The sequence below is a fragment of the Nannospalax galili genome, unplaced genomic scaffold, assembly GCF_000622305.1.
Source record: "Nannospalax galili isolate Female #2095 unplaced genomic scaffold, S.galili_v1.0 scaffold503, whole genome shotgun sequence".
Taxonomy (NCBI): Eukaryota; Metazoa; Chordata; class Mammalia; order Rodentia; family Spalacidae; genus Nannospalax; species Nannospalax galili.
This window is the reverse complement of record NW_008349770.1, coordinates 350,574-377,266: the sequence shown is the minus strand read 5'-3', so window position 1 is coordinate 377,266 and position 26,693 is coordinate 350,574. Positions and strand designations below refer to the sequence as shown.

At 48.2% G+C, this 26,693-nt stretch overlaps 1 protein-coding gene across 4 annotated transcripts in view; it reads right to left on the bottom strand.

Moving 5' to 3' along the window:
* Positions 1-26,693, bottom strand: part of Ripor2 (RHO family interacting cell polarization regulator 2) — a 98,566-nt gene that overhangs the window by 31,825 nt on the left and 40,048 nt on the right. For 2 of the 4 annotated variants that reach the window (XM_008847083.2, XM_008847085.3), the window contains exons 5-13: positions 24,032-24,055; positions 22,768-22,821; positions 20,474-20,623; positions 16,467-16,530; positions 7,822-7,865; positions 6,820-6,945; positions 6,427-6,575; positions 4,386-4,515; positions 3,439-3,564 (exon numbers count right to left, since the gene is read on the bottom strand). In XM_008847083.2, the coding sequence (XP_008845305.1) occupies positions 3,439-3,564; positions 4,386-4,515; positions 6,427-6,575; positions 6,820-6,945; positions 7,822-7,865; positions 16,467-16,530; positions 20,474-20,623; positions 22,768-22,821; positions 24,032-24,055 (867 nt within the window). The remainder of the gene's footprint in view (positions 1-3,438; positions 3,565-4,385; positions 4,516-6,426; positions 6,576-6,819; positions 6,946-7,821; positions 7,866-16,466; positions 16,531-20,473; positions 20,624-22,767; positions 22,822-24,031; positions 24,056-26,693) is intronic. The other 2 variants (XM_008847084.2, XM_008847087.3) reach the window with 1 other exon arrangement.

Sequence of the window (26,693 nt, the reverse complement as noted above, 5' to 3'; positions counted from 1 at the left end):
AGTCCTCCCTGTGAGCTCTCTCTGTGGAACCCCCATAGGCTCTTCATTGAATGCTCATGTTCTCCACATGGCCCCGACCAGCCTCGCCTGAACTGCACACATACATCCTGACTGCACTGGGGGTGGAGCCCCTGGCTGGGGTAGAAGACTGGGTGGTCAAGGCCAATTTGCCTCTACTTACGTGGCAAATACTGAGCTGAAATAAGTCCAGATGCCCCGCTCAGGGGGACTTACAGTCTATGAATGACATGCATCCGTCAACAGGCACCCAACACCACAGGGGAATTGTCAAGGAGGAAAATCAAAGCAGAGAAAAGTACCTCAGACATGGGGAGGCCTTGGGAACACCCACTGCGGAACTTTCCAACAGAGCTGTCTGGCTCCTTGACGCTCTTGCAAACCACCCACGGTATTCTGAAGGGTCATTACTACCTGTGTAACTACAGAGTCATTGTCTTTGCTTCCCGAGACTCCGTACTCCCTGTCTGTCAAAACAGTTTGGACTTAGAGAACCAATCATAACTCTTGATGCACAGAGATGTGAAACCCTCTTGGAGTTTAAACTACAAGCAGTCACTGATTTATAACACCCTACACATTTTGTCTCCAGGTATTACAGTCCCCATGGAAAATTCTTTGTTCTTGACTAGGTTGATTCTATTTTGGTTGAGTAAGTGAAGTATGTCATGAGATTAGGGTCCCCACAAGGAAAGGGGTGGAGCATTGGAAAGGGATGGTTCTAGAATCCAGCTATGGAGGATGGTGAGGCAGAGGACAGAGTGCCAGCGTTCACCTCTGTTTCCTAACGCAGAGTGCCAGCATTCACCTCTGTTCCTAACGCAGAGTGCCAGCGTTCACCTCTGTTCCTAACGCAGAGTGCCAGCGTTCACCTCTGTTCCTAACGCAGAGTGCCAGCGTTCACCTCTGTTCCTAACGCAGAGTGCCAGCGTTCACCTCTGTTCCTAACGCAGAGTGCCAGCGTTCACCTCTGTTCCTAACGCAGAGTGCCAGCGTTCACCTCTGTTCCTAACGCAGAGTGCCAGCGTTCACCTCTGTTCCTAACGCAGAGTGCCAGCGTTCACCTCTGTTCCTAACGCAGAGTGCCAGCGTTCACCTCTGTTCCTAACGCAGAGTGCCAGCGTTCACCTCTGCCAGCGTTCACCTCTCTGTTTCCTAACGCAGAGTGCCAGCGTTCACCTCTCTGTTTCCTAACACAGAGTGCCAGCGTTCACCTCTGTTCCTAACGCAGAGTGCCAGCGTTCACCTCGGTTCCTAACGCAGAGTGCCAGCGTTCTCCGCTCTGTTGCTAACGCAGAGTGCCAGCGTTCTCCGCTCTGTTGCTAACGCAGAGTGCCAGCGTTCTCCGCTCTGTTGCTAACGCAGAGTGCCAGCGTTCTCCGCTCTGTTGCTAACGCAGAGTGCCAGCGTTCTCCGCTCTGTTGCTAACGCAGAGTGCCAGCGTTCTCCGCTCTGTTGCTAACGCAGAGTGCCAGCGTTCTCCGCTCTGTTGCTAACGCAGAGTGCCAGCGTTCTCCGCTCTGTTGCTAACGCAGAGTGCCAGCGTTCTCCGCTCTGTTGCTAACGCAGAGTGCCAGCGTTCTCCGCTCTGTTGCTAACGCAGAGTGCCAGCGTTCTCCGCTCTGTTGCTAACGCAGAGTGCCAGCGTTCTCCGCTCTGTTGCTAACGCAGAGTGCCAGCGTTCTCCGCTCTGTTGCTAACGCAGAGTGCCAGCGTTCTCCGCTCTGTTGCTAACGCAGAGTGCCAGCGTTCTCCGCTCTGTTGCTAACGCAGAGTGCCAGCGTTCTCCGCTCTGTTGCTAACGCAGAGTGCCAGCGTTCTCCGCTCTGTTGCTAACGCAGAGTGCCAGCGTTCTCCGCTCTGTTGCTAACGCAGAGTGCCAGCGTTCTCCGCTCTGTTGCTAACGCAGAGTGCCAGCGTTCTCCGCTCTGTTGCTAACGCAGAGTGCCAGCGTTCACCTCTCTGTTCCTAACGCAGAGTGCCAGCCACCATATCTTACCATCGTGCACACCTGCACTGTGAGCCAAAAATCCTCCTCCTAAGGTGCTTCTTGTCACAAGTAAAAAGTAACCTCAACATTCCCCAGTGCCCCCCAACGTGTGTGGCGTGAGTGTGAATACCCATCGCATCGATAGTCACGCGGACAGCCTGATTTGTGATATTATTTTCATGCATTTCCCATATATTCTTCCTATTTTCCTTTGAAACGCTGTGAACCACTTAGCCTTATCCTTTGTACCGTATTTCTTTCTTTCTTTTTTTTTTGGTCTTTTTGAGACAGGGTCTCCCTGTAGCCCCAGCTGTCCTGGAACTCACTACATAGACCAGGCCGGCCTTGAACACAGATCTGCCTGCCTCTGCCTCCCGAGTGCTGGGATTAAAGGTGTGTGCAATCACACCCTGCTAATAATTTATAAAAGTAGGTTACCTATTGTGTTCCTATGAATTCCAGGGCTTTTACTAACAAAGGATGTAATTAACAAATAACAAACTAAGATGGACACTCTCTTTAAGTAGAAGCAGCTTTGGTGAGATTGGTTGGAATTCTGCGTTCCTTGAGTGCCAGTTTTCCAGTCCGATGTCTAACCTGAAATAACCTCCTTGCTTCATCCCTCCCCGTCCTTGCCTCTCTTTCCCGCCTCCCTTCTTCCTCTCCTTCCTCCGTCCCATTCTTCCTTCCTTCCTTGCTTCCTTTTAAAAACATATCTTATTTATTATTTTATTTTATGCGTATGAGAGTATTTGCCTGCATGTTTGTGTAAATGCACCCATGTCGTTGTAGTGCCTTTGCAGGTCAGAGGAAGGTGTCGGATTCCCTGGAACTGGAGTTATGGATGGATGTTAGCTGCCATGTGGGTGCTAGGAATCGAACCTGGGTCCTCTGTAAGAACAGTCAGTGCTCTTAATTGCTGAGCCATCCCTCCAGCCCCACTTTCTTTTTGGACAGGAACTCATGTAGCCTAGGCTGGCCTGTAGCTCATTATATATCTGAGGATGACCTTGAACCTCTGATCCTCCTGCCTCCACCTCCTGAGTTCTGAGATTACAGGAGTGCACTGCCGTGCCTGGTTTATGTGGTGCTGGCATGGAACTTGGAGCTTTTGTTCTAAGCAAGTTCTCTGCCATCTGTACTACATTCCCAGCCCCAATAACAGTTTTTTCTTTTCTCTCTCTCTCTCTCTTTTTTTTTAAATGAAAGTCTTGTTACCATGGAGAAAAAGCATAGCATAAAACCAGGAACTGTTGGGAAAGAAGGTGGATAGAGGAGTGTGCACGGCAACACTTCTCACCCCGAGGACAGGACAGTTTCCATCACCCAGCATGCAAGAGAGAGAGGACGAACGAAAGTCATGCGGGGCTGCATGCACAAGTTCTGTGAAGTCAAGCACGTCACGCGGGGTGGGGCGGGGGCACACTCACATAGAACTCTAGCAGGGCCTTGGGGTTCAGGCTGAGGGAAGGCAGGTCACCGACAGAGCGGTTGTGGTGCAGCGAGGCAAAGAAAGTGTCTTGCAAGGCACTCAAGACAGGCAGCCGTAACCATCTCTTCAGAAGTCAAGGCAAGATGGGAGTTGGTGGAGAGAGCAGGTTAACAGGTTTCCTTAGTGGTTAGCAAGGCTTGCTGATGAAGACAAGCAGGCATCATTCATATCTATTCAAAAGGACTAAAGCTAGAGGATGTTTGGAAACCCTACATGCCATTTCCCAGTAAACAGTGAAACAGGAGGAGGGATGGACAGGCAGAGAAGCCACCCTGGATGCACAGGGCTGGTGTGTCTCGGGGCCTGGTTTCCTCAGTCACCACTTGCTTAGGATGACCTCGAGAACCACATCGTTAGGGGTTATTTCTTTTTTTTTTTTTTTTTTTTTTTTGCTGTGTATGTGTGGATGGTATGCATGTATATGCATGGTTGCATGTGTGTGTGTGTAGATGGTATGCATGTATATGCATGGTTGCATGTGTGTGTGTGTGCACATTTGTGTGCATGTGTGTGGGGTCCCAAGGTCGAGATCAGGAATCGTCCTTGTGTGCTCTCCCACCTTACCCCTTGAGGCAGGGCTCAGTCAAACTCAGCAGTCTCCCATGTGGCTGTTCTTCCTAGCCAGCTTGTTCTAGGGATTTGTGCCTTGGCCTTCCTAGGCTGGAATTACAGGTGGGCCTCCACACCCACGGGCCACTGATGTGGGTCCTGGGGATGCAAATTCTGGTCCTCATGTTTGCATAGCAAGTGGTTTAATTGCTGAGCCATTTCCCCAGTCCATCATCAGGCATATTTGTGAAACTCTGACACGGGTGGTACATGTTTCAAATACCACCAACATGGCCTCAGCTCATCACTGCTACATCAAACATCAGATGAACTTACGAAGAAGGAGTGGTCCCTGAAGGTGGGCGTTTCTGGGGTGCCCTGGCTGTACATGGACATCCTCCTCTGGAGAGCAGCTGCCTTGTTCCCAGCACCTGAGGATGGAGTCGTGTCCTCCACGTCAAAGGGACTGCAAAACAACAGGTGAGCGTACAATCGCCTGCCATCCCCAGACCGCAGAGAAGAAAGCTTCTTATTGACTCAGTGGGGATGGGGTTGGTTTGGGCCAAACTGGGTCTCAGAAAATAAATCCAGGAAAAAGAGGGGTAGCTAAAGGCTGAGTCTAGGCCTCCCCAGGACAAGGCCCCCATGGCTCTGAGCATGGGCATGTCTGTTTTCACACGAGTGCTCGGAACGTGAGCATATGAGCGACTGCAACAGAAGACGCTGGGAAAGTCTAAAAACCCCCCAGCTTTGTAGGCAGACGTTGGAGCAAGGCAGGAGGCTCGTAGACTGTCACTCATTCTAAAGAAACACCCAAGGACAGAATCGCGTCAACTTTAGTTGACACAGCCCGTTCCCAGCTGCTGATCGGTGACCTTCCTGTGGGTGTCCGTCGATGACCACAGACTATAAGCACAGAGAAGTCGGGCACTGGCTGCTGACACAGTTCGATGGCAGGGCAGTGGGGTCTTTGTGGTTTCTACAGCTGATTCTGATTTGTAAAGGAGCCTCTGACTGGGACATCAACTGTTACATTTCCTGTCATGTGCCAGGGGCACAGCCCAACATCCTGAGCTGCTGCTGTGGGGACTCGGTCACCCCATCTTCCTCATGGGTGACTTTGGGTTCTTACAGTCGTTTTTCTTTTATTTAAAAAAATCTTTTGTGTGTGCTTGTGTGTGTGTTTTATGTATGTGAGTTTGTGCCCGCATGTTTGTGTATGTATGGCTATGCACGTGTGTATATGTATGTTTATGTATGTGTGTATATGCATATACATGTGTATGCATGTTTCTGTGTATACATGTCTCTGTGTATAGGTGTGTTAGTGTGTATGTGTATGTGTATGTCTGTTTGTATGTTTGTATATGGTTGCGTATGTTTGAATGTATTTTGTCTATGCATCTGTGTGCATGCATATGTGTATGTGTACCTGTGTATATGAATATACGGATGCATGTGTGTATTTGTGTATGTGTTTTATATATGTATGTGTGTTAGTGTGTTAGTGTGTGTGTGTGTGTGTGTGTGTGTGTGTGTGTATGAGTGCTACAGGGTGCATGTAGAGGTCAGAGGACACCCTCGGTCTACCTGGTTTGAACAGGGCCTGCTGTTTGCTGTGTGTGGCCGGCTAGCTGACCTGTGGTTTCCTGGGATTCTTCTGTCTTGCTGGAGGGAAGCTGGGTCACAGACACACTGCTTGCTCCGCTTCACGTGGGTTCTCACACGTTTGTGGGAAGTACTTTACCCTCTAAGCCATCTCCCCAGCCCTTATCTAATTTTTAAAAGTTATTTTCATTTTATGTGTATGAATGTATTGCCTGCTTGTAGGTAAGTGCACCTGTGTCATACAATGCCTGTGGAAGTCAGAGGAGGGCGTTGGAGCTCCTGCAACTGGAGTTACAGATGGTTGTTAAAAGCCATGTGGGTGCTGGGACTTGAACCTTAGTCCTCTCTAAGAGCAGCCAGTGCTCTTAATCACTGAGCCATCTCTCTAGACCCTCCCTTATTTTAATTTTTGAGACAGGCTCTCATGTAGCCCAGGCTAGCCTGGAACTCACTATGGAGCCGACAATGACCTTGAACTTGTGGTTCTCCTGCTTCTACCCTTCAAATGCTGGACTACCAGTGAGGCCACCACACCCAGTTAGAGTACTTAATGGTAGGAAGTGGTCGTGGAGACCAGTGATCTGAGCTGGGTTTCTCCGGTTTTAACATGTAGACATGTCGCCTGGAGAGTTTAGCAGATGTGGATGCAGCAGTTTGAGTGTGGCTGTTCCGACCAGCTTTGTGCTCTATCTGGTGGTTTGCACAGCTCCGAACAGCCCTGGCCAGCAGCACGCATTTTTCCACAATGGACTTGAAAAGGGAAACTTACTACCAGGTGATTTCCAGGTTCAGTTTGATGGTACCAAGGTCGTTGATGTCAACAGCCACCACCTGGGGTCGGGCTGCAAACAGCTCTTTAGTTTCACAGGTCACACTGCCCACCAGGATGTGAGTCGCCAGCCCTTTGAGTTCCGTGACCTGGCAGAGATGATGACAGGACAGAGAGGGGTCTAGTCTTCACCTTTCCTTAGTCTGTCGATGCCTTCTCTTAGAAACACATCTGAAAGCCAGGGTGGATGCTATCTAAGCCCGTGCCACTGTTCCTCTCTCCACTGTCTTTGAGAACAGCCCAGCTGTTAGGAGCTGGAATAGAGAGATGGAGGGTCCCCACCACAGGGCAACTGGCCAGGACACTAGGAAACACAAGGTGATGCGACTGTACCTTGATGGAAATGAACCCGACGACCAGGGGCAGGAAGATGGTCTCCTCCCCGTCCCAGCTCTGTCTGCCGCTCATTTCTATTTTGCCTTTCAGTTTCCACCTCTGCCGGCCATACTTCATGAAAATCTGTGAAGATACAACAGCCTTCACGTTCCCCAAACTCCACGAGTTCCTTGTCACCAAAATCCAAAGGGCAGGAGCTAGACTCATCCCCTGACCCCTCAGAGTTCTCAAGGACAGTGGAGGCTCAGAGGGAATAAGTTCTGCCTCTCTAGTGAGGGTGTGAGAGTTTCTTTAGCAAGAGGCCATAGCAGGGGCTGGAGAGATGCTCAGTGGTTAAGAGCACTGGCTGCTCTTGCAGAGGACCCAGGTTTGGGTCCCAGCACCCACATGGTGGCTGACACTGTCTGTACCTCCAATCCCACTCAATTGTGCAGCTCTTGAAGGATTTGGTCATTGTTTTATTTTTCTAATACTTTATTATTTTATTTTTGTGTATGAGTGTGTTGCCTGCATGTATGTAGGTGCACCTGTGTTGTACAATGCCTATGGAGGTCAGAAGAGGGCATTGGATCCCCTGGAACTGGAGTTATGGAAGGTTGTTAGCCACCATGTGGGTGTTGGGAATCGAACCCGGATCCTCTGCAAGGGCAGCTAGTGCTCTTAACCACTGAGCCATCTCTCCAGTCCCTTAAGACACCATCATAAGCAAATAGAAGCACCTGGAGCTCATGGCTGCATCCCAGCCGGGGCTGGAGGATCATAAGGCCAAGGCTAGGCTCCGCAGCTTCATGAGATGCAGTCTCAAAAATAAAAAGTGAAAAGAGAACTGAGATGTAGCTCAGTGGTAGAGCACTCGCCCAGCATTTGAAAGGCCCTGGGTTCGATCCCTAGTGCTCAAACAACAGCGATAATAACAACAGCAACAGTAACAACAATAAAGACCGTAGCCAGCCTGCCCTTCAAACCTTCAGTCCCAACACGGACCAACATGCTACTTACTTCATATTGATCTCCAGGACAGAGGCGTGCAAAGCCAGCCAGACCTGTAAGCAAGTAAATTATGCTGTGAGGTACAGAACACATCTCCCTTCTTAGAGGCCCTAGTTGTCATGATTTAAACATTCAAGCAATATATCAAACTGGAGAAAACTCAGATAATGTATTTTGTGAGCAATTTTGGAGAATAGCTTTTTTCTTAAAGGGAGGGAGTCCATCTATCAAAGCCTGCAGGGGCATTCCTTGATGGGGTGTTGGGAGGAGTTTCCAGGGTAGGGGAGGCCGTTGGGTGGTGGCCAGAACTCTCCACGTCTTTGGCAGCAGGATCAGGCCATAAAGGGCCTGAAAGACTATTCTTTCATTTAACAACACACTCCCATGAAAATAAACTGGTCTCCTGTTTTTCCTTTTGTTCCAAAATCCGTGCTTCCTAAGTGCTTTCCTGTGAGTCCTCATCCGCACACCCATCCCCTGCCCCCAGCACATCCATTCCTCTGTTCTTTTCATCCTTTTTATGAAGCGTGACGGGGCTGTTTATGTTTACGAAATTGATGGAAAAGGATTATCATGAACACAAAACTAGTGATTAAGAAAACAAGCAAAATGAAATCAACCATCCAACAGCCAACAGCCCAGACCCCAAAGGGAGGGGAGGTGTTTTTCCTCCCCTGTGCCCTCTAGCAAGTCAGTTCGGAACGGAGCGCCCCTACTTGAGGCCTACTATACATCCATCTGGCTCAGCAGCAAAAACATCCTCTGAATAGAGGGCCACCATTGTGGGATGGCTCAGAAGCCATTGTTTTGGTCACCCTCCTTCTTCCTAAGTACTCGTGTGTGAGTTTATATGAGGCACTGGGGCAACAATCTGAAAATTAAGGAGATTTCACAGATATCTGCCGTAGTGCAGATGGACCTTGTGACCTTGTAGGACAGGCCAAGGTCAAGGCCAAGTGAAACTCAGGGCCTTTGAGCTCCCAGCTTCTCTCTAGATAATTTAACTACAGTTTGCCTTTATTTTATTTTTCAAGATTTTCTTTTTATTTATCTGTATGTGTGTGTCTCTGCTATGTGTGGGAAGGTTTCCTTGAAGGCCTCCAGAAGAGGAAGTCTGATCCCCTGGAGCTGTAGTTACAGGTGGTTGTGAACCACCCAGTGTGGGTACTGGGAAGGGAACTTGGATCCTTTGCAAGAGCTGTGAGCTCTCTTAACCACTGAGCCATCTCTCCAGCCCTTCTTTGCTTTTAAATCAGGGACAATGACATCTGCCTCATCGAGTTTCAGTTTAAGGGTGATAATGGCGGCTGGTGCATAGTAGGTTTGTAGGACATGGTAGTCAGCACACAGGCGGGCTGGCACACTGCTGTGTATTGAGCTCCTGTCATTACTATTTAAAACTGCGATCTGTGTGAAAAATGGCAGATTAATACCCAACAGAGGGGGCACAGGAAGGGAAGGATAGCAAAGAATCTTTGCTTTATTCAATTTTTTAAAAAAGATTTTGAAAAGCCAGGCCTGGTGGCAAACACCCTTGATTCCAGCCAGCCCTCAGAAGGCAGAGGCAGGTGGATCTCTGTGAGATCTCATACTGAGTTCCAGGTCAGCTAGGGCTACATAGTGAGACCCTGTCTCAAAGAACCATAAAAGTACCAGGTATAAGAGGATGTTTGGGAATCTCACAGTGAACCAGGAGGCAGAAGTTCACTCACTACTTTTTTTTTTTGGTCTTTTTGAGACAGGTCTCCCTGTAGCCCCAGCTGGCCTGGAACTCACTATGTAGACCAGGCTGGCCTTGAGCTGACAGGGATCCGCCTGCCTCTGCCTCCCAAGTGCTGGGATTAAAGGCGTGCACCACTATGCCCGGCTAATCTTTTGTATTTTTATGAGAAAGTATTTCTTGGGGGGTGGGGGGAGATCAACTCAATGCAGACAGTCCCATGGAGGACAGAACTCCATCACAGTCAATCCAGGGCTGTACAGACTACCAGTCTGAGCAATGACCATGAGACACTGTGCTCTGAACAGCATCTCTCAAGAGCCTACTGTGTGCCAGCAGGGACAATGGTGTGCGGAGGACAGCTCAGGAGTTACACACACACACATACACACACACACACACACACACCCCGTGGAGGGAACCAAGCTTGTCCACAGAGGGGCATCAGGATGCCCAGAGGACAGCTCAGGAGTTACACACACACACATACACACACACACACACACACCCCATGGAGGGAACCAAGCTTGTCCACAGAGGGGCATCAGGATGCCCGGCTTCACGACAAGCACTTGTTTTCTATTTGGGTGGGTTGTCAAGGAACTAAACAAATCCAACAAAAACAGTCAAAAAGGGACTGGGGCGATGCCTCTGAAGGGAAGGAGCCCGAGTTTGGGGCGTCAGCACCCACGTGAAGATCTGGGAGTAGCAGCAGGCACCTGAAATCCCAGTCTGGGGAGGTGGAGAGAAGCAGCCCCCTAGGGCTCACTGGTCAGCCAGGCGAGACGAATCAATGAGCTCCAGGTCCAGTGAGCGAGCCTGACTCAAAAAACAAGGTGGAGATGGATTGTCTCACCTCTGTGAATAGCATGAATAGCGTGATTAGCAAATTGTAAGACTCTTTTGTTTTTGTTTTTGTTTTTTTTGGTCTTTTTCAGACAGGGTCTCCCTGTAGCCCCAGCTGTCCTGGAACTCACTATGTAGACCAGGCTGGCCTTGGACTCACAGAAATCCTCCTGCCTCTGCCTCCCAAGTGCTGGGATTAAAGGCGTGAGCCACGAATTGTGCCAACTGTAAGATTCTTGAATGAATGAATGTGCTTCCCACTGGTGGAGGGGTCTGGCTGTGACCGAGAACTTAGCTGAAGCCCAAGGACGGGTCAGAGAGGAGCCGCTGTTACCATCAGTTGTCAGTAGATGGCAGCCTTGTTCTTGACCCGCCAATCCCTCTTAAGATCAGCTCTCAATAATTGGACCCAACAAGCCACTTTCTATGAAAAGAGTGGGGTTAAAGGAAGTTATTCTCACAATAGTTTGGGGTCACTTAATCTTTTTTTTCCCCATAAAAATACTCCTGAAAGAAAGCACCGCTGGTTGTCTTTTACCAATCCAAGTCTTGCTGTGCTAATTCTAACAAAACCCAAATTACTCTTTTAAAACCTGAAAATTAGTTTTGGGCCAATCCACCGCCTGTTTACCAATGAAGTAAGATAGAAGCTCTGCTTTAAAGAAGTCGGCCAGGTACACTGGATAAGGCGAGAAAAGGGGAAAATGCTTTGAAAGTCTTGTTTACCCCTTTCAAAATTACCAGAAATTTCCTATCTAAAGAACTTAAAATGGGAGGAAGGGCTGTGGTAGTGACGGTCTTGAGCCTCCCCTCCCTGGCTGTGTGAATTGAGACACTTTCCTGAATTGCCCAAATGGCATCAAGGATCCTCTGGCTAAGGTAGCACAAGGACCAGGGCCAGGCAACAATAGCCCCGGGCCGCACCTCTCAAAGCTCTGCTGCTTGTGACAGGGCTCTTGGTCCAGGTCATTGAAGCACTGTGCGGTGATGGTAGTGGTGGCCGTCTCTGGGGCTTGGTGGGGCTCTTTCAGCTCTGGCCTGAAGCCCGGCTGGTGCCTCTGCAGCTGGGAAAACTGAGTGCCTTCTCAGCAACTAGGTGAAAACTTGCATCATCTGAAAAGTTTTGATGATGGCCCTTAGAAACCATCCCTGGGTTCCCTCTGAAGAATGTGCCTGAGAGATGGGGAGGATTGAGTCTTTTGTATCTAAGTAAGCCTTCTCCGATCTTTAAATTTTTATTTTATGTGTATGACTGTTTTGCCTGCATAGATTCTAAGTGCTCCAATGCCCGATGAGGCCAGAATAGGGTGCTGGATCCCCAGGAGCTGCAGTGACAGCTGGTTGTTAGCTACCAGGCACTGGGAACTGAACCCAGTCTTTTGCAAGAACAGCCAGTGCTCTTAACTGCTGCGCTGTCTTTGCAGCCCTGCCTTTAGGTCTTTCATTTGCTCCCATGTTGCTGATGTAACAGTTCTTCCACAGCCTGGATGGAAGGTAGGGTGCTGCCCTGCTGTCTGAATGTGAATGTCCCCCACTGGTTCATGTTTGAACACCTATGGCGTTGTTTAGGGAGGCTGGGGACCTTTAAGAGTTGGGCTTCACTGGAGGAAAGGCGATCTTGAGGTTTACCAGCCTGCTTCCAAGCAGTCCTCTCTGGGCTTCCTGATCAACCTAGATGTGAATAAGCCCCACCCACCACCAAGTCCTGCCCCTCAAGGTGGACTGTATCCCCTCAAACCTTGAGGCACAATAAACAGTTCCCCTCCTTTGCTTCTTTCAGGAATTTTATCGCAGTGTGGGTAGCTGACAGCCATGCAGCCGCTGGCTGGCTCTGTTGTTTAGACACTGTTCTGTTGGAGAGGACTGGTTTCCCAGCCCCTCCTCCGCCCTTAGGAGGCCTACCTCCTACTTTAAGGCAAACTTCCAAGTAGTTGACAGCTGGGTGTCCGGGTATAGACCTTCCTGACTTATAGGTAGGCGTAAATAGTGCAGGTTTCCTAGCTCATGGGACATGGCCTTGTCCTAAAAGCTATGGGGCCTAGCACTGACTAGTGGGCACACACTCCTGGAATTTGAGTTTTCTGTAAGAGACCACATCTCTTAACGTCCTTCCTGGTCCCAGGTCATGAATCTAGTTCTCTCCAAGTGGGCACTCATCTGAAGCCCAGGCTGGCTTCAAACTCACAACAATCCTCCTGCCTCAGCCTCAAGAGTGCTGGAATCACAGGCGTGAACCACTATACCCGGCTTAATTTTTTTCTTTTCTTTTGAGACCGTCTGCCCAGTTACCTCAGGCTGGCCTTGAGCCTAGATCCTCCTGCCCCTGCCTTCTGTACCTCCCCTTTGGCAGCAGTCTGGTCAGGTGACTGGCTGCCAGGTGCTCGCATGAGGTGAGGATGCAGTCCTCATAGCAAACTGTGGAGCCCAGGCCAGGGGCCACCAGGAGGCAAAGGCAGGCGAATACATCTCAGCCAAACAACACTGGCTCCCCCGTCCTTATCGTCCTTATCGGCGTCACCCAGCCACCCTTCCCCAACATCACACTGCGGTTAGTTGTGGGGTAGCACAAAAGGGAAGTGCAGGAAGGTGGGGCAGGAGGAAACGAGGGGTTGCAGATCTGAGAATGTGATGCAACGGGTTGTTTTTTTGAGAGGGTCAGGGTGGTGGGGAGGGGATGTGTTTTCATCAGACCGAGCAGCAGACAGGCAGTGGATGCCTTGATGGCCCAGGAAGACTACTTGGTCCCTCTCTGGTTTCTGAGGTTTTGTGTTACATTAGGAGGGTAGAGGTGACAGAAGTTGAATTCAGGGCAACTAAGGACACAGATGAGGAAAGTGGGCAGAGAGAGGCAGAGGGACAGGAGAGCAGAAGGTTCCAACTGCCTCAGCCCATGTCACCCTTGCTCTTCTCAGCAGGTGGCCAGAACCCCCATCCATGACGGGTGTCCTCATCACCCCCTCACTGACCACAGGGCTGGAAGTTTGCATAGGGGTGGGCAGGAAGCTACTTTCCCTGCCATGCTTTCGGGTGCCTGTGTAAAGGACCCCCCCCCCATTCCATCCTTTAAGCAGTGGTTGACGGTGTCTGCTCAGCTGCTGACTTCCTTGGGATCAACTTGCTTCAAGTACAAAATGCCTAGAAGGCTGGGTTGGTTGTGCACACCCGTGACCCCAGCACTTGGAAGGTAGAGGTAAGAGAATCAAGAGTTTGAGGCTAGCTTCTGCTACATAGGGAGTTCATGGCCAGCCTGGATTACATGAGGCACTGACACAAAAGAAAGAAGTGTGGCGGGGGGAGAGGGAGAGAGAAAGAAAGGGAGAAAGGGGGACGCAAGGGAGGGAGGGAAGGAGGGAGGGAGGAAAGGAGGGAGGGAGGGAGGGCAGGAAGGAAGAAACCTCCTGCATTGGCCTACCCCTTTGGATATGTCTGTAAGGGTGTTTCCAGGGAGGATTAAGTGAGACGTGAGACCAGCCTGACTGTGGGTGGCCACCCCTTGTGGGCTGGGGTCCTGGACTGAATTAAGGAGGAAGGGAGGGAGGGAAGGAGGGAGGGAGGAAAGGAGGGAGGGAGGGAGGGCAGGAAGGAAGAAACCTCCTGCATTGGCCTACCCCTTTGGATATGTCTGTAAGGGTGTTTCCAGGGAGGATTAAGTGAGACGTGAGACCAGCCTGACTGTGGGTGGCCACCCCTTGTGGGCTGGGGTCCTGGACTGAATTAAAAGGGAAAAAGGAGAAAGTGAGCTGAGCACCAGCATCTCCTTCTGTGCATCCTGTCCTGGGAGATGGAGGACGTCTCAGCTGGGTGCTCCTCCATAACCAGCTCTGCCGGGCCCTCCCCACTGCGGCCCACTGTGCACTCCCAACAGTAAGTGACAGTAACCCTCCCCAAAGTTGCTTTTTTCAGGCATTTGGTCACAGGAAGAGCAAAGCAACCAACTCAGGAGCCGGGAACCCAGCATGCAATTTCAAGTCTGACGTCAGCGTGCTGTCTGACCTCTGAGACAGCTTTAACTTCTCTATGAAATGGGGAAAATTACCCTCTTTTTTTTTTTTGGTCTTGTTGAGACAGGGTCTCCCTGTAGCCCCACCTGTCCTGGAACTCACTACGTAGACCAGGCTGGCCTTGAATTCACAGAGATCCTCCTGCCTCTGCCTCCCAGTGCTGGGATTAAAGGTGTGCACCACCACGCCCAGCTGAAATTATCCTCTTATCAAAAATGGAAGCATCTAGGGGCTGGAGAGATGCTCAGCAGTTAAGAGCACTGGCTGCTCTTACAAAGGACCTGGATTCGATTCCCAGCACCCACATGGTAGTTAACAACTGTCTGTAATTCCAGTTCCAGGGGATCCGACGCCATCTTCTGACCTCTGTGGGCACTGTATGACATGGGTGCACTTACACACATGCAGGCAATACACTCTTACACATAAAATAAAAATAATAAATAAAATATCAAAAAATGGAAGCATCTAATAACAGTGAACATCAGAATTAGGACATGAGTAATTAATTACTCCTTGTGCAACAGTGACTGTGTGCTAGCCTGTGTGGTAGGGGACATGGGCAGACCTTCTATAAGACTGACAGGTGACCTTACTCATGCTCTGTCTGTTAGACTGCATGGAACCAGGCTGCTGATGGAATCATCCTGAATATTTAAAGAGTCCTCTAGGACCCCATCCTGGCTCTATAGATTCTGACCTGCTGAGAGATAGGGCAGCCCCGAGTGACTTTGAACCACTGTCTCTGGTGGAGACCCAAATGGACCTAAGAAGTTGGAAAGGTGCAGATGCTCCAGGTACTTAACATTGAACAACAAACCAATTTGCTATCAGGTCCCTAAGAGGAGACTGGAGCCATTTGTGGGGTTCATTTTGGGAGGTCATTTTGATTCAAGCATACCCATCCAGAAGCTCTGCACAGAACGCCACAGAGTAATCTCCCACCTGTTGGGGTCATTTGAAAGGGAAGATCTCTTGCTGAGCCCCTTTTAAAGGGAGTCTGATTAAATCCCTATTAGCAATCCAGGAATAAAGCTGATGACAAACAAAAACAGAGAAAGGGCTTCATGAACCCTGGCCCTCCAGCCTTCAAATGGGTCAGAGCTTGGGAGAGAAAAGGACTGGCTTACGGCCCCTTGTCCCACAGCCCTGCTGGCCACTGTGAACACCTCACTGTAAGTTCTGATCACACCTGGGCGGAGCTCCACCTCAGAACCAGCCTTCCTTTCTCTGTTGAAGATGCTGTAAATCTAAGTCAGTGCTTCTAGATTAGAACCTTCCGGACTGAACACCACAGACTCACAGTTGTCTGTGGGTTTACGGAAACACGGGGGTAAAGGAGGATTGAAGCAGTTTAGGGACGGCGAGCAGGTGTGCTAATGCACTTGGCAGGGAGATTGCCTTGGGTTCGAGGTAAAATGCTGTCAGACATAAATATTATAAATAAATAAACCATAGCACAAAGAGGCCAAGAGACAGGTCTAGCAGTCAGGAGAGGGGTTTGTTTTAGATGAAAGGGAACCCACTTAACAACTAATTACAACGATGGACCGTGTGGGTCCTCATTAAAGCAAAGCAACTGTAGGAGGCATTTTTGAGACAACTGGGGATATCTGCAAGTGAACCAGGTTAATAACAAAGGCTCGTTTTGTTCAGTGTGATAATGGGATGGTGGGACACGCACTGCGGTTATATAAGATTTGGCCTTATTCTTTCAGAGATGCTGAGGTTTACAGGGGAGACTGACATGCTTGGCTTTTACTCCTCCAGAGACTTCTGTTCATCAAAGGAAAACAAAGGAAACACACAAAAAAACATGGCCAAGTCACTGAATCTAGGTGGTGGATTTCTGGGGGTTCCTTGTAATGTTCTCTCCATCTTCGTGAGCATCTGACATGGTCTCGTAATAAACACCATTTTGAAGTATGAAGGCAAGACTCAAGAGGAGAGGCATCAATAAAGTAACAGGAGTGGGAAGGCCCAGAGTGGGTGGTCCTATGTCTTTGCAAAGAAAATAGAGGTAGCACGTGTTCTTGCACAGCTCTGAGGAGATGGCGCCTTAGTCCCCTGAACAGGGACAAGATTACCTTTCATCTTGATGGAGAATTCGCCCAGCAGACTCTCCAGCTCTGCTTCGATGGCACACATGTTCTGAAAAGAGCACAGGACACGGTGTCAGACCACCTTTCTCCACACAGTAGCTCAAAGCATGTGGTTTCAATAGTGACAGCATGAATGAGATGTTTAGATGCCTGCCTTGAGTTACATCACAGCACAGGCTCCAAGACGTAGGTTAAGCAAAGCTTCCAGCACACAGGACGGCCGGGGCTTAGACAAACAAAGTGAATGACACCAAAAGTAGCCAGACAAACCCAGAACATGGGCTGTTCTATAAGAATAGACTGGGATTCTGCAAAAAGGCAGTATTATGGGAAAAAAATCAGCTGTACATGTTACATAGGTGAGTACAGGAGATCCATGCTCCACGCTCCAGCTTAAGCAGCCTGGAGCAGCATTCTACAGTGTAGACCTATTTCAGAGCACCACACTATACCATGTGTAGCACCTTTTACGTGTTAATTAAAAGAATTAAAGAAAGAAGCAGCCAGGCATGGTGGCAAGTGCTTGTAATCCCAGCCCTGGGAGGCAGAGAGAGGCCGACCCCTGGGGCCGGTGGGTCCTGCTGGCACAGACTACGGGTGAGTTCCAGGCCAGTGAGAGACCCTGTCTCAAACAAACAACACAGAAAAAACTCAACAAAATGGTGGATGGCACCCAGGGAATGACTCTCTCTGACCTCTATACCCGCACCTCTGTACCCGCACACACACATGCACCTGCACACACATGAACATGGATACAAGCGTGTACACATACACATAGAAATTTGAAGTAAGAAGAGCTTGGGAGTTAGATTTTACTCAAGTGAGGCAGACAGCCTAATGTGATGTCACATACCCCCAAAATGATCCCCTGGGTCTAGTGGGGGTCCCTTCCTCCCTGTAGTGTTAAAGGACAGAGGCAGAAGGAGCAACTCTATGCATGTGGTTACAAGACCTAACCATCCTCCTGTCCTACCTCCCTGGTACCTGATGGTCTAACAAGAGCAGTTGGAGGTTGACATAAAGTCGGGGTCTCCCGGAGCACAGCTGGGGTCAGCTCAGGTGCCTACTGTGCCAAGCAGCAGGCTCCGTCACTGTCTCTGTAGTGGGGTGCCTCACCATGGTGGGGTGCAAGTTGCAATCATGACAGAAGAAGACTACTCAGTGAGCCACCGGCACACAGAGGGCTTCAGGACGTGCTAGACGGGCTGTAGGTCAGAAAGTTTTTTCTTTCTTTTTCTAAAAAGATTTTTGAGAATTTAATCTATTTTGGTTTTTTAAAAATTTTACTTATTATTTTATGTGTATGAGTGTATTGCCTGCATGTATGTAAGTGCACCCATGTCGTGCAATGTCCTCGGAGGTCAGAAGAGGGTGTTGGATCCCTTGGAACTGGAGTTACAGATAGTTGTTAGCTACCATGTGGGTGCTGGGAATTGAACCTGGGTCCTCTGTAAGAGCAGTCAGTGCTCTTAACCACTGAGCCATCTCTCCAGCCCTAGAATTTCATATATTTTGATAATATTTAGACCTCCCTCCCCAAAATGCACCATGCTTGTTACCCACACCCAATTTCATGTACTCTATTATATATGTGATTATATATATATACATATAAGTATATATACATATGTATTTTATATATGCCTATGAGGCTCTGCTTCTTTTTATTTTTAAAATTTATTTTTATTTTATTTTATTTTATTTTGTTATTATTTCTATGTGTGTTTTGTCTGCTTGTACATAAGTGTACCATGTGCATGTGATGCCCATGAAGGCCAGAGAGGGTGTCAGATCCCCTGGAACTGGAGTTAAGGATGGTTGTTAGTCACCACATGGGTGCTGGGACCTGAACCTGGGTCCTCTGCAAGAGCAGCCAGTGCTCTTAACCGCTGATCCATGTCTCCCGCCTAGAGTCTCTGTTTTTACTTGTGTCTTGGTTCTGCATGGCAGTCAGTCTTCTGGGGCACACAGAAAAAGGCACTGCCCCTCCCCTAGGATGTCCTCAGGGCTTCAGAGAACTGCACAGAGCTGGGGGCATTTTCTTAGGTCTGAGTTCTGAGCAGCTTGACAGTTTTGAGAACAAAGTCTCAGCATTGTAAATAGTTTGCTTCCTCAGAGCCTCCGGCCTCTCTGCAAGGGAATGGTTGCTAGAAATTCCAAGTGTGTCATCAGGTGTATTAAGACTTGTACCACTGTCTGAGGAACCTGGGGCCAGCTGGGTAAGCAGTTGTAGCCACCGTGGTCCATACTCCTGTCAGCCTCCTTCAGGCAATCATGGACGAACACTGTGACATAGGCAAATTCCCGTGAGCCTTCCTGCCCTCAACTGCCTGTCATGCATTCTGAGTTTTGTGTTTTCATGAGCATCCAAAGACACCTGCTGTCAAGGGAGGTCTGGAGGTCTGGATCTAACATGTCTCTTTTAAAGAAACTGTACTATACCCTTGCTTGTACTTGTGAACAAAGTCCTGGGGCCATGCCCTAGGCTGGCCAGCGAGCTCTAGCATCTTCCTGTCTCCGTCCCCCAAGCCTCCTGGCACTGGAGTTACAGGTTCGTGGCCATGCCCAGTTTTTATGTGGGTGCTGGGGATCTGAAATCAGATCCTTATGTCTACACAGCAAGCACTTTACTGACTGACCCATCTCCCTAACCCTTACTTATTTGAGACACAGCCATGCTACGTAGTCCTGGTTGGCCTGGTACTCACTATGCAGCCCAGGGTGGCCTCAAACTTCTGCTTTAACCTCTTAAGTGCTAGGATTGCAAGTGTGAGGCATTGTATCCAGATTATGTACCTAAAAACATTCTTAGGAAAAGGGGAATTTAGGTAAAGACGAGACTGTTTTAGGTCATGCAAAGAGAATAACTTGGGACAAACTAGGGACAGCCCTGTGGTGTGCACATAAAGGGCTCCTAAAACAGACACATGGCTCTGGGAATTGTCCAGCCATGACTTCATTGGTGACATCTGATCTCTTAATAAAGACTCTAGGGATGGTGAGAAGTGAAGCTTTAATAATTCAGTCAGTTCATCAAAGGCACACATTAGTGTTAGGTAACCCCTGGGGGAGTGAAGGCCTCCTGCCCAGATGCTTGGGCCCCAGGGACAGTCAGAAACTAGGAAGACACACTGTCCCTTTAAGATAGAACGATCTCTCTCCCTCTCTCTCTCTCTCTCTCTCTCTCTCTTCACACACACACACACACACACTGTAGGCAGGATGGATACTGGTTTCAATACCGTGTCTGGGACAGCCACCTTAACCACAGGGTCTGTTCTTCCTCCAGGGATAAAGCCAGGTTCTATACTATAGTATTTGAAAGTGCATTTACACATCAAAATGCAGGGCATCATGGCTCAAATAATTTTATCATTGCCTTGCCTTTTTTTTGGAGCTATACCAGAGACTGGACTTGGCGCCTGCCAGGTCAATAAATGCTCCACTGAGCTGCGTGCCCTGCCCTCTTTTCACTTCTTTGTTGTTTAAAAAAATATTTTTAAAATTATCTTTATTTTATGTGTATGGGTGCATTGCCTGCATGCATGTAAGTGCACTTCTGACCCAAGGAGGTCAGAAGAAGGTGCTGGATACCCTGGAGTTACAGATGGTTGTTAGGTACCATGTGGGTGCTGGGACTTGAACCTGGATCCTCTGCAAGAGCAGCCAGTGCTCTTAACTGCTGAGTCATCTCTCCAGCCCCCTCTTTGTTTAAATTTTGGGTGAGAGTCTCAATGGGTTGCCAAGACTGGCTTTGAACTCACTCTGTGACCCAAGCTGGCCTTGAACTAGCAATCTGCCTGCTTCCGTCTCCCAAGCAGCTGGGATTATAGGCCTGTGCCACCAGGCTTGGCTGCATCTGTGTTTTCTGTCTCTTTAGAGAGTGGAATGGGGTTGTGTGTTGGTGCTCACCTCTTGGGCAGTGACTAACAAACTGGATTAGGCCAGATGGGGTCCAGCATCTGGGGTAGGGGTGGGGGTGGGGGTACCTCTGTGTACTCCTTGTAGCTGCGGTTGATCTCCGACAGACTCTCCCGTGCAGCCTTGCTGGCAGGGGATGACACAAATGCCTGCTTCATTTTGCTAGCACCATCCTGGAGGCGTCGTTGAATGCAATAGGCTTCATAGAGTTCATCTACCTGCCAGAGCCAGAACAGGAAATGATATAAACACCCGCCAGGCTTGAGGGAAGGTCTACGGGTCACTGTCATGCCTTAAAGGTGTGTTGTGTTTCTGGCCTTAACAAGCAGAGGCTTGCAGGAGCGTGATTTTAGGTCAGTCACCTTTATTGTAGGTATCATGATCAGTTTTCTGTCTCAAAGTACTTTTGCTCTAATCCTGTCTCCAAATTACACAAACTGGAAAGGTTTCTCTTTCATGGTTTTGAGACTGGGAGCGTGGCACATGCCTGGAATCCCAGCACTTGGGAAACTGAGGCAGGAGGATTGTTCCAGACCAGCTGGGACCACATAGTGAGATCCTGCTTCAAGAAAAAACAAGAGAAGGAGGGAAGGAGGAAGGGAAAGGGAAAGGGGGGAGGGGGAGAGAGAGAGGAAGAGAGAGAGAATAAAGAGAGGAACCTTCTGTACACGGAACAAACACTGAAAGAGGTTCTGGTTTTACATGCCAGAAAGAAAACTTTGTAATATGCAAAGCCATTACCATTTTAAGAGGCACTGTCACAAGGTGGGATCTACACATCTGGAGTCTACATTTTATTTATTTGTGTGTGTGCACATGTGTGCGTGTGTCTACATGCTTGAGAGAAGACGTCAGGTGTCCTCCTCACCTTTGAAGCAGGGTCTCTCCCTGAATCTGGGGCTCAAGTTTTCTCAGCCAGGCTGAAAGTCGACCATCCTTCTGCCTCTGCTTCCCTCAGAGCTGTAATTGCAGGCATTTGTGGGACATCTGGCTTGTTGTATGGGCACTGGGACCTGAACTCTGGCCCTCAAGATCTCTTAGCAAGTGCTCTTAACCACTGAGCTATCTCCCTAGCCTGGATTCAGGTTTTTAAATTTTTTCCAAAGATTTGTTTTTTTTTTTTTGAGACCGGGTCTCATATGAAGCCCTGACTGACCTGGAACTCACTATGTAGACCAGGCTGGCCTCCAGCTCACAGAGGTACACCTGCCTCTGCCTCGGAGTGCTGAGATTAAAGGTGTGTGTTACCACACCTGGTCTTTTCTAAAAAAATTATTTTTTATGTGTTCATGTATGTTTGGGTGTGGGTATGTGCACTTGAGTGCAGGTACCCTCAGAATCTAGAAGAGAGCATCAAATCCCCTGGAGTTGGAGTTACAGGTGGTTGTGAGCTGCTCATTGTGGGTGCTGCGAACTGAACTCAGGTCCTCTGCAAGAGCAGTATGTGCTATTAACCACTGAGCCATTTCTCCAGCCCCAGGATTTAGCAATTATTATTGTTTTTGGTCTTTTTGAGACAGGGTCTCCCTGTAGCCCCAGCTGTCCTGGAACTCACTATGTAGACCAGGCTGGCTTTGAACTTACAGAGCTCTGCCTGCCTCTGCCTCCCAAGTGTTGGGATTAAAGGTGTGCGCCACCATGTCCAGCTGATTTAGCAATTTTTAAAAAAGAAATTGGGATTATTTATTGAAAACAGTTTTTGTAAAGTCTTGGCTGAGTAGTAAAGAAAGAAAATGAAGTTGAATTGTTCTTAAAATTAGGGTAAAACGCACCTGTTTAACCATCAAACCGGGACACACAAGAACTGCGAACTCTTTTATATGTAAATATGTAAATTATACAATTGAAAAATGAAAACGAACTTTTTCCTGTTATATGTCTACACTTATGCTCTAAATAATAATAATGTACCTTTTTGTGGTCGGCTTCTCTCTCCTCTCTCTTTCCTTCTTTCTGTTGCTTTTTGAGGTAGGCCCTCACATGTAGCCCAGGCTGGCCTGGGACGCCCCACTCTCCTGCCTCTGCCTAAGTGCTGAGATTGCAGTGTGTGCACCAGGCCTGGCTGAGAAGGAAGCTTTCTGTCGGTTCAGTTTGGTTCAGTGCCTAACCACACTTCATGGAGGCTGCAGGCACTAGGCTTAATAAACACCGGTAGAACTGAAGAGGACACCAAACTGTGCCACGTTCTCTTAACCAACCCCCAACCCCCCGGCTCCTGGAAGCCTTCATTCTAATCAGCTCAGGCATCAGTCAGATAAATTTTCCACCAACAGGTACTGCAGTCAGGACACTTGGGCTGAGGTATGATTGATCAGTAATTGAGAGCCCCAAACCAGGAAAAGCCAACAGGAACTTCAATTACCTTACTAATGTGAAACTCCAGGCGTCTCATGTATCGTTCAATTGTTTTAATTTGCTGGAATTAAGAGGAGAAACTTGAAAAAAAATCAACAACCATTCACAGATCCACTGACGGAGGCTTTTGAAAATATTTTCGTTGTCTTCTATGCAAAGTGCAGTACTTACTGCTCCTCTCGTATTTTGTCACTATTTCATAAATGTTCTAATGCTAATCTGGAACGTACTTCTCAAAACATGGAAGAGGCTGAGAGATGAGCTTGAGTTAATGACAATCACCTTGCGTCTAACATCAAAGAGGCCAATCCATGCTGTTTCCGGTAGAATAGTGTTATTTAAATTTCTTAATATATCTTGTGTGTTCTAAAATGCGTTTTTTTTGTTTGTTTTTTTTAACACTGAACTGTATCTGAAATTGGGGTAGATTCTGTGACTGCTGCTTGCCCAGTGGCAGACAGCCGCCTGTTCTGGCTCATGATACAGTGGCTCGGGCCATCTCTGTGATTTGGAAATACTGTTAGTGCATGCACTTAAGTTAAAATATTTTCAAAGAGACTCTACTATGATTCAGCATTGAGATAAAGTTAAAGACCAGAAAGGTGTGGAGTGTGACATCATGCATACCTAAAGAGAAGCAATACATTCATGTTTAAAAGACCCAAGTAACTTTCTCAATAAGAATATATATTATGTGGGCTGGAGAGCTGGCTCAGCAGTTAAGAGCACTAGCTGCTCTTGCAGAGGACCCAGGTTCGATTCCCAGCACCCACATGGTGACTAAACAACTGTAACTTCAGTTCCAGGGAATCTGATGCCCTCTTCTGATCTCCATGGGTATTGCATGACCTGGGTACAATTATATACATGCAGGCAATACACTCACACACATAAAAAAAATTGAAAAAATTATGCATTTTACGTGAAAAGAAAGAACTAAGCTAAATTGAACCATTTTAAACTGCCACATAAATGACTGGCATCAGATCTGATGAAATGTGGCAGTGAGGCCTCCAAATGCCGGTCGTCAAACTTCTGGCCACCCAGAGCAAGCCCACTGGCTGTCTCCCAGAGAGTTGAACACCTCACTGATTCCGTGGACCCCAATGAGCGTTCATTGTCCTTATGGGACAAAGGCATGGGTTTTTTTTTTTTTTTTCCCCCAGGATGAGCAAATCATCCTTTCTCTGGGCTCTTACTGTCCCCAAGAAGGCCTCTTATTGACACCCACTCAAGGATGCAGGGTTTTGTCTTTCAGAAGAGTGACCTACCTTGTCCAGGTCATACAGTACACCCTGAAACAGAAAGAACAGACCAGGTCACAACACGTCCTCCTCAGAGCCTGCTACCCATCTGCACACAGCAGCTCACCGCACACTTGTGTTGCCTTTGAAATCATTACCAGCCCCTCAGAGTTCCACTAGACTTTTTGATATTTGTTTCAAAAGAGTAAAACCCCAGGTCATTCAGAGTTCTTTCGAGGCCAGTATTTGCCTGTCCTTTGTGATTCTGTAATCGTGCCTGTCCGTGTTGTCTTTGGCAGTTTTGATGGTTCACTGGCTTTGAGTTCTCACCTATATACTGAGGGGCAGGCAACTGGGTATGTAGCCCATTAGCAGATTGCTTGCACAGCATGTGAGAGGCTTTGGGCCCAACCCCCAGCACCACCAAAAAATTAAAAATAAGAAAAAATAAAAAATAACTGATTTATCATGAAATCTGCATTTTAAAAAATACCTTGCCAGGCCTCGTTGCAGAGGACGATGTCCCAGCTACTTAGGAGGCTGAGGCAGGAGGACTTCATGTTTAAAGCCAGCCTCAGTCATTCAGCTGCTGTCTCAAAAACAGAATATAACAAAGAATCGTTACTCCACTGTGCCTCCTAATGCAGGCCCAGTGACTCAGAGGCAGGGGATCAGAAGTTTGAGGCTAACCAGGGATAGAGTGACTCAAGGTGAGCCTGGGCAGGATTGTGAGATCTTGAATCAAAATCAAAAGCAAAGTGAGGACTGGAGATACCACTCAGCAGTAGGGTGCTTTCCTAACACGAGGGAAACTTTCGGCTCAATTCCTAATACTGCCCCCAAACGAAAATTCTTGTCTTACTGATGAGACAAATAAAATTGGTACTTAAGAAGGTTCTTATTTATTTATTTATTTATCTATTATTTTAATGTGTGTGTATGTACACGTCACGGTGTGCATGTGAGGTTGGGGGACAACTTGTGAGACTCACGCTTCTCCTTCCACCATGTGGGTCCCAGGGATCAAACTCAGGTTATCAGGTTTGGTGGCAAGCGCCCTGCGGTGCCATCTCCACCCAAGAAGAATTCAGGAGGGGAGTGATGCTTGACACAACTTGGAGCTAAAGCGAACTAATTTCCTACAAGGCCACGGGATAACTGATGCTCTGTGCCCACCCCTACATCTTAAGGGCTTGAATGGGGCACTGGGTTTTGGGGGAAGCCCTTCTGTCTGTTCACCACTGTTCTCCAAGGAGGAAATGTTGTTTGGCATTGTGGATAGCCAAGGGCACTCACGGCCCCTAAGGCCACTCCATTGAGGCAGTTCCAACCACACCACACAAAACCATTTAATTTTGATTCTCAGTGGAGTCTGTAACTCCAAAGTCTTTGCAAAATAACAGTAACAACAAAGCCAGACGTGGTGGCATGCACTTTAATCCCAGCACCGGAAAGGTAGAGGCAGGAGGATCAGGACTTCAAGGCCAGCCATGGCTATTGAGATTCTGTCTCAAAACCCAAGATGAATAAATAAATAAATCCCAGCAAAACGTATCTTTGTCTGTCTCCTAAAAAAATAAATGATAAACCAATATTCCCATATGGCTGCCAAATCCATGGAGACTCTTGGGGCGCACCGCTGCCTTGAAATGGTAAGGTGTAATACATAACATAGCACTTCGATTTGAACAGAATCACCTAAAATGGTGGCGGCGTTAGAAAGAGCTCTTCACAGTCCTCACAAATTCATCAGAAGAGAGGCCATTGGCAGCGTGGTTTCCAATGGGACCCACAGGCGCCTTCACTCTGGGGCCTCAGTGGCCTTCTGAACCTCCTTCCCTCCCTCTGATCAGCCACCTCTATTTAAAAATTAGAGGTAATCTGCCAGGCGTGGTGATGCACCCTTTTAATCCTAGCACTTGGGAGGCAGAGGCAGGCACATCTCTGTGTTTGAGGCCAGTCTGGTTTACATAGTAAGTTCCTGGCCAGCTGGGGCTACAGGGAGAGCCTGTCTCAAAAAGACAAAAAAAAAAAAAAAAAAAAAAAAGTTAGAGAAAAAGTAAAAGTTCCCCTTCCAGAACTCTGAATGTTCCAAGATGTCAGGAAAATACCAACATATCCTTTCATTATATTACTTAAGAGAGTTTCTGAAAAGCTTCTTTCTTTCATCATCATTTATATAAATGGGGCTGGAGAGACCGCTCAGCGGTTAAGAACACTGATTGTTTTTGCAGAAGACCTGGGTTCAAATCCCAGCACCCACATGGCAGCTAACAACTGTCTGGAACTCCAGTCCCAGGGGATCTGATGGCCTCTTCTGACCTCCCAGGGCATTGCACAACATGGGTACACTTACCTACATGCAGGCAATACACGCATACACATAAAAATAAAATTTAAAAAAAGTTTATACAAAAGTGTGGAAAATGCTCACGAGAACAAAGCATTCAAAAAGGGAAAACCTTTTATTTTTATTATTATGCTTTCTGAGACAAGGTCTCACCATGCAGTAGCCCAGGACAGCCATCCTCCTGCCTAAGCCTCCTAGTGCCAAGATCAGTGTGAGTCACCGTGCTTAGCGCTTCTTCCTTCTAAAACACACAGCAGAAGGCGTTGCTACTTGGACCAGCTTTTCTAAAATGTTCTTTCTCCTCCCCCTCCAGTAAGTGAACAGAGGAAGTCCCCAGGA